Source organism: Eupeodes corollae, chromosome 2, assembly GCF_945859685.1.
Source record: "Eupeodes corollae chromosome 2, idEupCoro1.1, whole genome shotgun sequence".
NCBI lineage: Eukaryota > Metazoa > Arthropoda > Insecta > Diptera > Syrphidae > Eupeodes > Eupeodes corollae.
Window position 1 is genome coordinate 94,531,484 of NC_079148.1, and position 10,438 is coordinate 94,541,921.

At 38.3% G+C, this 10,438-nt stretch overlaps 2 protein-coding genes across 2 annotated transcripts; both read left to right on the top strand.

The window, feature by feature from the left end:
* Window positions 1–133: 133 nt before the first annotated feature.
* Window positions 134–776, top strand: LOC129948409 (vasotab-like). The gene is made up of 3 exons (XM_056059412.1): window positions 134–281; window positions 350–508; window positions 566–776. The coding sequence occupies exons 1-3, from the start codon at window positions 248–250 to the stop codon at window positions 622–624; spliced, it is 252 nt and encodes an 83-aa protein (XP_055915387.1). The 5' UTR covers window positions 134–247; the 3' UTR covers window positions 625–776.
* Window positions 777–3,124: 2,348 nt separating this feature from the next.
* On the top strand, window positions 3,125–8,670 carry LOC129945126 (polycystin family receptor for egg jelly-like). The gene is made up of 5 exons (XM_056054785.1): window positions 3,125–3,954; window positions 4,001–4,164; window positions 4,231–4,444; window positions 4,533–7,449; window positions 8,628–8,670. Exons 1-5 carry the CDS (start codon window positions 3,165–3,167, stop codon window positions 8,668–8,670), a joined length of 4,128 nt encoding a protein of 1,375 aa, XP_055910760.1. The 5' UTR covers window positions 3,125–3,164.
* The last annotated feature ends 1,768 nt before the right edge of the window (window positions 8,671–10,438 follow it).

Consider the following 10,438-nt stretch of genomic DNA (forward strand, 5'->3'; position numbering starts at 1 on the left):
TGACCTGGATACAAAAAAAGACTCCAAGACAATACAAAATTAAGTTCATTTATTCTGCAGCCCTTCATTCATCATTTTCTTAAATTTATCAACAACAATAATGTTTTTATGTCGTGTTTAATTAATTTCTCCATTCATTAAAAAAATGAAATTGTAAATCATAGCAAAAATCTCCCTATAAAAACAAAAATATTGCTGTTGTAAAATTAATTCGTTTCCAGTGTTAAACTAAACAACTCTTATAAAAATGAAATTTTTAATCTTTGTGCTTTTTGCTCTTGGTAAGTACTTATACAATTATCAAACAAAATATGTAAAATAAAATTTAATTACATTTTTTAATATACAGCGTGCTTATTAGCTGTTTCTAATGCACAAAAGAAGAAATGTGATCGTATCTGTACGCAACAAATTCAACCATGTTGTGCAACAAATAATAGAGGAAGAACCTACCGTAGATTCTCGAATAGTTGTTATTTGGCTATTGCGAACTGCCAAACCAATAATTGTAATAATTTTATATTGTGATTTTATTAGTTTGTTAATTTTAATGTTTTTATTTCAGCCTATAAGAGAGTCGATTTGAGTAGGTGTCAAAGGTATCTAAATCCTAATCCAAAGTAAAAACCAAGGCCAAAAGACGTAACCTGACAATCCTTTCTGAAAAGTGTATACAAATAAATAAATGCAAAAATATTAAATTTGAAAAGAATTATGATCTAAAAATTTGTCAATGAATCATCAGTTTTAATTAAAAATTAACGTACACACTCTAATTGTTTGTAATATTGATTTCATAAAAATTAGGTACATGCACAGTAATGGAAAAGAAAGATTTCCTAGATTACAATATTGAAATAACTTCAGCCCTCTACCGATATATTTATTAAATTTGAATTATAATGAATATGAATTCAAAATCAGTAAACATTTTAACACTTTTTTTCAAGGTAACCTTAAATCCCTCTTTCAAATACTTACTTTCTTACTTACTTAAGGTGGCGCTACAGTCCGGGGCGGACCTGGGCCTCAACCAACATGCGTCTCCAGCCAGGTCTCCAGTTTCGCACGCCAAGTTGGTTGAGGTCCTCTCCCACCTGGGTGCGCCACCTGAGTTGCGGTCTTCCTCTACTGCGCCGCGCCGCGCCGTCCCTCGGGATTGGATTCGAAGACCTTCCGGGCTGGAGCGTTGATGTCCATTCGCTCTACATGACCTATCCATCTAAGCCGTTGGACTTTAATTCTGCTAACTAGGTCAGTATCGCTGTACAACCCGTACAGTTCGTCGTTATATCTTCTCCTCCATTCTCCATCTATGCGTACGGGACCAAAAATCAGCAGAAGAATTTTTCTCTCGAAGCATCCTAAGACGCTCTCATCTTTCCTTGACAGAGTCCAGGCCTCAGCGCCATAAATGAGAACCGGGATGATGAGTGTCTTATAGATGGTGATTTTAGATGCTCGAGAGAGGGCTTTACTTCTCAATTGCCTTCTAAGTCCAATGAAGCAGCGAATTGCAAGAGTTATTCTTCGCTTGATTTCAGCGCTGGTGCCGTTGTCTGTATTAATAGCGGTGCCAAGGTAGACAAAGCCCTTAACTACCTCAAAGTTATAGCGGTCCCTTGTGACGTTTTGTCCAAGACGTCGTTGATCAGTGTCCTTTTTAGATGACAGCTTATACTTAGTCTTGACCACTAAACCCATCTTCTTCGCTTCCGTCGCAATGCTCAAAAACGCTCCACTGTAATCACGCTTTGATCTCCCAATTATGTCAATATCATCTGCGTATCCGAGTAATTGGATGGACCTTTGGAAGATTGTGCCTCTAGTGTTGACGGTTGAGTTTTGCACAATTCTTTCCAGAACGATGTTGAAGAAGTCGCATGACAGTGCATCGCCTTGTCTAAAACCTTTTTTGACATCAAATTCATCGGTAAGATCTTTTCCGACCTTGCATTCTCCTTGTGCATTCTCCATCGTCATTCTGTACAAACGGATAAGTTTGACAGGGATGCCAAAACTAGGCATTAATCGGCAGAGCTCTTCCCTATAGATGCTGTCATACGCGGCTTTAAAATCGATAAAGAGATGGTGGGTATCGATTTGAAGCTCCTGGGTTTTTTCCAAGATCTGCCATAGTCTGAACATTTAGTCGATAGTGGACTTTCCTGGTCTGAAGCCACACTGATAAGGACCAATCAGGTTGTTGAAGAATGGCTTCAGACGTTCACATAATACGGCAGAGAGAATCTTATATGCAATGTTAAGCAGACTGATGTCTCTGTAGTTGGTGCAGTTTAGAGGGTCTCCTTTTTTATGTATCGGGCACACTATGCTGAGATTCCACTCATCGGGCATGCTTTCTTCCGACCACATTTTGCAGATGAGTTGGTGCATGCTCCGTACCAAGTCATCGCCTGCTGCTTTGAATAGTTCGGAACCGATGCCGTCAGCTCCAGCAGCTTTGTTTGACTTAAGTTTAGATATAGCCATCTTCACTTCGTCATGGTCGGGTAGGAGGTTGAGTTGTTCTATCTCCCTTACAGCGGAATTCGGTTCGTCATCGCCGTTATATAATTTGGAGAAGTGATCTTTCCACATTCTCAGCATCGACTGCGGTTCTACTTCGATCTTCCACTGATCGTCTTTACAGGCTTCGGTTCGTGGCTGGTAAACTTGGGAGGTTTTTTTTTACCTTTTGGTAAAATTTACGAACCTCATTCCTGTTGTGACACCCCTCTATCTCTTGGATCGCCCGCTTTTCATCCTCTTTCAAATACGCAACAGTTTTATCTTTTGAAAAGTAAGATCTGACTTTCCCACTTTTCGCTGTCGAATACCTGGCAAAAGTTTCTAGGTTCCATAGAAACCTTTAATTATTGCCAACACTTTTAATTCGACAAATTGGACCGGTTACAATAGCTTCCTATAATGAGAAGTTAAACATTTGTGATTCGCCTGGTCAGCGAAAGAGCCAGAGTCAACTAAAATTTCATTCCTGAACTTTTACTCACTAAATACCTGATAAAATCAAAATAACTTTTCAAAGTTTCAAATATCAATCATTAAGTTCTCAAATCAAAATGAAAAACAGGAAATTGGTTGACATGTGTTTGTATATAATTAAATTATTTACATTTTTTTCATTTATCGTCGCTACGAGTATGGAACGGAAATGCAATAATTCCATCTGTAACTATGAAGCTGTTTGCATGCTGGACAACAATGGTAACCCACAATGCCAGTGCGTTGAACAATTCTTCGAAGATGAATTCTGTTCAAAATTAAAAGACCACTGCTCCTCAAATCCATGTCAAAATGGCGGAACATGTCAATCTTATGCGGGACATTATAATTGTGAATGCCCATCAGGTTTTTTCGGCCAAATGTGCACTAGCCAACAAAATGCTTTCAAAGGTTTTCATTTGCACTACAATCACATTGCACCAATCGGTATCAAACAGTCATTAATGTTAATTGTGCAAAACTTGGGAACGGTTGAGACTCTTTTGGAACTGTACACTTTGGACTGTTTCATCGATGGAGTCACATTCACTTCAACAAGTGGACACTTCATAAAATCCAATAACTTGAAATCCCTTGGCAAGAGATTGGGAATAAAACATAGTGACAACCTTCCATACAATGTTGGATTCTATAGAATAACTAAAGCCTCGTTTTGGAAGCCCGGAATCAATCATATGTCTTTGGATTTCAGTGATTTTGGTGAATCGGAAGAGAATTTCTTTCGAGGGGAATTCGGTATTTTAGTCTATGATCCAACAGGAAAGAATTGTTTACCTGCAATTCATCTTCCTCACTGCTTGAACCCTCGCAAGCCTCTGCATATGGACATTCAAGCATTTAACTTTATCGAACCTATCGTGGATTCCAAATGCCAGCTGGACTCTCATATAAGGATTTCATGGACTGTCAAGAACTACATCAATACAGGTATGAATAACTGTGCTCTTGAATTTTTACAACGCATTCTTTAAAGTTGTCCTTCATAAGTTTCCCAAACAATCAAGAACAGACCTTACAATTCCGCCATTTACTATGTGGTTTAATTATAGAGATGACTTTATTCAATCGTATCTAATTGAAGGAGATGTCCTTGAGATTGATGGTAGCAACAATCACATCAGCAAAACTATTCTTCGGGTCTGTTTCAAAAGTTTTCAACACTCTTCCACGGAAGCAGCTATTGATCGTCTTTTTTCTAAATAGTGTTATGTCTTTGTGGACTCTAAGCCAACAGGAGCATTCATCTTGGGAGGACCATACAGGGATGCAAACTATAAGAAGCAATTTGTTTTAGATGGATCAGCTTCAAGGGATTATGCAAGACCTCCGAATGGGAATCAGAGGCTACAATATTTTTGGTCTTGTACTTCTGATGATGATAGTGAAAATCATTATTGTAGACTTAATATGGGAAGTGGTAAGCACATATAAGACTTAACCTCAAAGTCGTCTAGAGGAAGTTTCTAAATTAAATCTTATCGCATCTTCCTAATCTCTTCTAACAGGACCCCGCCTTGTCATACCTGCAAAAAGCCTTCAACTTAGCAAAACCTACAAATTCAGTCTTCTCGTACGATCTTCAATCAATATTTACAGTTCACATCGAACTAATCAAACAGTAAAAGCAGTTTCTCATGATTCGTTGTTCATACACTTTATCTGTCTTCGAAATTGTCAACATGGAAAGTTTTCCGCTGGAAAATTGATTCACTTAAAGCTTGAATGTATTAAATGTCCACCGGGGGAAATTACTTATTCAGTATTTAATGAGATCGGCACTAAGATAGCCAATGATCGACAAGTGATTTTAGTTGAAGAATCTAAAGAAGAAATCTCCCTGAAAGCTGAAGCTATCTTGGGTTCTATGAAAGGAGAAACTTCCATCAACCTGATATTAAACCAACCACCTAGCCAAGGAACATGTTCCATTAAACCTCTTTCTGGAATTGAGTATGAAACTGTCTTTGAAATTTCTTGTTTGGGCTATGTGGATGAAGACAAACCAATAGACTACAAGTTCTCGGCGGGAAATAATACCCTAGATCACAGTGGCGATGAAACTTTTACCACACGATTATTCCGAACATCAGAAGAAACTTGTGCAGTTAAAATAAAAATTTGTGATGATATCGGAGCTTGTACCGAAGTTCAGCTTCAAGTTTCTCTCAAACCGATTACCAATGCCGTAGGATCATGGCTAACATTTCTTTCGCAAAACGAGACGAATTTGAAGGCTATAATTGCAAGCGGAGACAAGACTACCGCCTTCATACTGATAGAAACTGTAATTCAACATATGACACCTTCTGAATACCAAGAAGAATTTTTAAAACACATTGTTAAATGTTTTCGGGAAGTGGAAGCAGATAGATTGCTTGTTGTCGAACAATTCTTAGCTCTTGGAAATAATCTTTTCGGTGTCATGAATGCAACCAGTGAATCAGCCGTTCTAATCTCAGAATTGTTTCTTAAAGTCAGTAAGGGTTTATTGCACTCAATAAAAAACTTAGAAGTGTTGGAACTTCAGGTTGAAACTCATGAAGTGATGATGAACAATATTGCTGAATCTTTGGGTACGACAGCAATAGAGGTCGAAGAATTTCCTGTGGTTCATAATGCAGAACCCATTCCACCGGAAGATCCATTCAAAGAAAACTATACGGACTACGGTGAACTTGACATTCAAGATGTAATCCACATTTCAAATTGGTTACAGGCTTTCAAACGCATGCACCGATGTCTTCAAGTAATGGGAGTAGTATCAGCTTTCGTACAACTGCCAGGGGAGATTCCTTTGGTCATAAAGAGAAAAGGTTTTATGAGTATGTCTGTCAAACTTGATATCGGGATGAATGTGCCTCTATCTTGGAATGAATCTAAGACTGTCTTCGAACTGCCCAAAGAGTTTTTAAAGAGTCTCGATAGAAATGAAGTCATTATACAATCTACAATTTTTCAATCGAATCCACTTTGGTGGTATCCGGATCAGCATCCAATCAACTCCGAAGTTCTTTCAATCGGGGCTTACTCCAAGAATTTGGGTTCATTGAACTCGAGAACAGTTAGAAGTAATTTTAGTTTCTATATGGAACTCAAAAGTTCTACAGAAGAAATACTAACTCATGGAATTGTTCAAAATGATCTGGAAATGTTAGTATATGAAAGGTTACTTCCTGAGAATTCAGTTTTATTAGTCACATTTTTGCCTCTGGACAATGATATACGGGTACTTCTTCTGATGGGACAGAGGCCACGAAGTTTTATTCTTAAAGATGCTACGGTCGTTCCGGCCTCGACCGAAAATACCACTTTATACCTCATTAACGATAAAATCATGAAACGAAAAGCCTTTCTAGGCATTTCGTCAAGTTTCAGAGTCGAATTTTCATTCACATTGACCATAAAAATGTGTACAACCTGGGACCAGTCAGCCCTGGAATGGACTTCGAAGTATTGTTTAGTGGGAAATCAGACCAATGCAACGCACATTCATTGCTCATGTTGGCATTTGTCAATGTTTGGGGCAAAAGTATATCCCTCTTTTGGACATTTTCGAACGTCCGAGAAATTTGTTGATCATCTTGCTATCAACTTTGGAATGGTTACAATACTCAGTTTAATCATTCTTTTAATATTTTTGTTTTTGTGGATTGCTTGGAGAAGAGACGTACAAGCTTCTGAAAATATAGTGTTTATAGATTACATCCATGCTGATGACATACAGGCCTCCCATGAATATTTAGTCACAATTTACACAAATGGACAAACGCATGCTGGTACAAGTTCAAATGTTACGATCAGGCTACATGGATCTTTATCGAAAAGCCCAAGTTTGACAGTTTACTCAAGACCGATGAAATCAATTTTTCAACGCAATTCCAAGGCTTCATTTAGAGTATTTTTGCTCAAAGATTTAGGAGTAATTAAGTCAGTGTCACTTCATCATGATGGTTTTGGTAGATATCCAAAGTGGAATTGTAAAATGGTGACGGTTAGAGATAAAGTGAAAAAAAATCAATACACTTTTTTGGTAGATAGATGGATTTATGCCGATTCCGAACCAATATTAATACCTCGAGCCAGAAAAGAAGAACTAGAATCAAGAAGTATGATTTTCAAATTTTTTTTAGAAACCATGTTTGCGAATTTTTACGCAGAACAATCTTTTTCTTTTACAAAACTCTACGGACAATTCACTGCTATAGAAAGAGCAAGCGTCTTTATTCTTAAGACTTGTATATCGATTATGGGAACTTTGATATTCTTTGGGCCTACAACTATTTTTACGTATGAAATGGAACGTGAAATTTATTACTCGATGTTGCTGGATATTCAAAAACTTTTCTTTATTTCTTGTGTTTGTCATATAATTGGAGTGGCAGTTGGTGAAGTTTTATATTACTTTATTTTGAAGATTAAAAAGAGAAGCAATAATTTTTAATATAATTTAGTTTTAAGAAAATGATATAAGTTTAAATAAATGGTTGTATTCGAAATATTGGAAGTTATTTAATGCATTAGACATTCGATTGTAAATTCCAGATCGTATTTATATTAAGTTCGCAGTATACCCAAAAATAATAAAAATTAAAAAACTAAAAATATCACCAAATTCAAGGCACAAAATTAAGCGCATACTCGGAATTCAAAGCATACACAAATATTAATGAGTGGTTAAATTTATGGCCACCTTTAGCCAAAATCACAGCTAATAGTCTCCGCGGCATTGATTCCACAATTTTTTAGTAAAAGACGGAGGTATTTTCCCCAAAATTCCGTGATCTTCACGTTCAATTGACTTTTGTTGGTTTTGGTGCAATTCTGCAACCTTCATTTTATTTTTTCCCACAAATGGTCGATGGGATTGAGGTCCGGTGACTAAGGTGGGGTCTTGTGCTGGTTTTTGGCAATATACAACAACCATTCCTTCACAACAAGCGATGTGTGCTTTGGATTGTTATTTTGTTGGAAGTGAATGGTTGCTGATAAATTCAGTTTTTCTGCAGACTGAAGCATATTTCTTTTAGGAAATAAAAAATGTCCACTTGTTCATGATTGTGTCAATAAATTCAAAGTTCATAGTCCCATTTGCCACACTATTGACCCCCATAACATAACATTTGCTCCCCCATGCTTAACAGTGACAAACAAATTCTATGTCTTGAAAAAAGTATTGGCTTTCTCCAAACAACCAAATAAGTTAATTTCCGTCAGACCCAAATAAGTTAATTTCGGTCTCGACCGAGAACAAAACATTGTTCTAGAAACTTTGGGGTTTGTTGAGTTGCTTTTTAGCAAATTTACGACGTTTTCACTTCTTATTTTTGTAAATAATAATTTTTTTACGAGCAACTCTACCCTTAAAATCATTCTTCCGAAAGAAGCGACGAACAGTTTCGGTTGAAACTGGTCTTTCAATAATTGTCGCCTTTCCGGCTGCCAAGTTAAGTACACTCGTTTTAGGGTTTACTTTGAATTTTCTTAACATTTCTTCTTGCTGAAAAATGATTTGTTTTTGTCCTCTTCCAGGTTTGTTTAGGATCGTACCTTCATTCCGACATTTGTTAAGTATTTGGATTTATTGTAAAATTGTCTTGTAGCAATATCGGTTTCTTCCACTTCCAGAGCAACGGAGTTCTGTGAGCGGGTGTGGGCCCCGAAAAGTGGAGTTTAAATCCTGATATCCCGCAAAGCGTGCCACAAAAACTTTTTTTTGCTTAATAATGCTAGTGCAGAAAATTTTAATGTTAATTTATCTCTTCATAACTATTCGGTCGTCCTGAAAAGGACGGATTGGGTATCGTCATTTTTGAAGGCCAGCGTACCTTCTAAGCGAGGATGAGGTTGTGTGCAACATTTTTTAGAAACTGCACTTTTTCACCAAATGTTCTCCTGCTCAGAACCCTCTGGAGCTTCTCATTCCTCTTCATGGCTTTTGTTGTTGGTGGCTCTTCTCCTCTCCGAACACTTTCGGCTGCCAATTTAACTACAAGGCATTCTTTCGAAAGAGAAATCAGCTTGTAGAGACCCGCATGCCTTTGGTTGACTACAACTTTAAGGCGTCCATGCCACGCTTTCCTTGGGAAACTGGTCTCACTTGACGCGGCTCCCTTTGTCCAGAACTCAGGCTTGTAGCGTGGTCTTGATATGGAATTGCCAATTTAGTTGGCCTTAAACCACTTTGCCAGCGTCTATGTTTCAGTGAATTCCAGAGCTTCATATGCTGCCTCGCAATAGGTCATTACCTCATCTGGAGGTACAAATACAAGGGCTTTAAGCATTCGCACTTCCATTGCGAACGTTTGGGCGGACCTTACTATTGCCATTTCGAAATCGTTTATGATTCGTCCTGGACTCAAAGGTATGTTGAAATCACAGGCGCATTTCAGGAGTTGAAGCCAGAACTCGTCATTTCCGGCTTAAATAACTAACTAGAGGAGCAACGATTCCATCTATATGGCCATGAACTGAAGTTGCCCCATAATAGTTGGAACCACCGCAAACCAGCACTTTGACTCTGAAAGTAGCTGGATGGTCTGTTTTGTACCCATTAGGATGTGTTTTCCTCCCGAGTGTATGAAAGTAAAAACAGCTCACCGTCAGAAAACTTGATGTGCTCGGGAATGTTAATTTCCTCAAGCGTGGTCGGCTCCTTAACAAGGCTTTCTCGCACTCTATGTATCCTCATTTTTTGAGCGGCCTTTGAGGGAAGGCTTGGACGACAAGCGGGCTCGACCATTGTTGAGTCCCTGATTATTATACTGGGAGGAAGTGCCTCTTTGGCTTTTAGCTTAATTTGGTGGTTGGGTTTATGGACTTCCTTTTGGAAAGCCATAGGAGCATGGGTATGGTCGTTCACCTTGTTGGAAACCACATATGGTATGGTCGTTCACCTTGTTGGAAACCACCACCACGTCACCAACATCGACTCTGTGAAGTCTTGCAGTGCATCGCAAAGACTTCCTTTCAGCACAGCACCAGAAGCTTCTTCCATGATTAATCTGTCATCAAGAGTTTCCATTACACTGAGGTATCTTGGCTCTGGATGTCGTTGTTCAGTGGTCATCCTTCTCATTAGTTGATTCGGGTGGTCGGTGATGTTTCGTACAAGTTTCTTCGCTGACATGACTAAAAGAAAGATAACTATTTCTGTAATGTTTCAGTCGCAAAGTACGGGCCGGTGCAAATTTTGAGAATTTTCCTTTTGTATATTAAAAGTTTCTTTATGGCTGTCTTCGAGATTGAAAACCAGACTGGAAAGGAGTAGCTGATGACTGGTCTTAAGAGCTGATTGTAGATAAGTATCGTCGTGGGCCTCTACTTTTCGGAGAGCGATAAGTGGTGATAATGATGTCGAATAGGTGAGCGAGTCATCAGCATATAACAAGTTCTCACATCCGATCGGTACGAG

Excerpts from the sequence above, each read along its gene's own strand:
- LOC129948409 (XM_056059412.1), top strand. The coding sequence starts at position 248 with ATGAAATTTTTAATCTTTGTGCTTTTTGCTCTTG. Across the intron at positions 282-349 it reads CTTTGTGCTTTTTGCTCTTG|CGTGCTTATTAGCTGTTTCT; the intron begins GTAAGTACTTAT and ends TTTAATATACAG. Across the intron at positions 509-565 it reads GAACTGCCAAACCAATAATT|CCTATAAGAGAGTCGATTTG; the intron begins GTAATAATTTTA and ends TTTTTATTTCAG.
- LOC129945126 (XM_056054785.1), top strand. The coding sequence starts at position 3,165 with ATGGAACGGAAATGCAATAATTCCATCTGTAACTATGAAGCTGTTTGC. Across the intron at positions 3,955-4,000 it reads CAAGAACTACATCAATACAG|TTGTCCTTCATAAGTTTCCC; the intron begins GTATGAATAACT and ends CATTCTTTAAAG. Across the intron at positions 4,165-4,230 it reads TCAGCAAAACTATTCTTCGG|TGTTATGTCTTTGTGGACTC; the intron begins GTCTGTTTCAAA and ends TTTTCTAAATAG.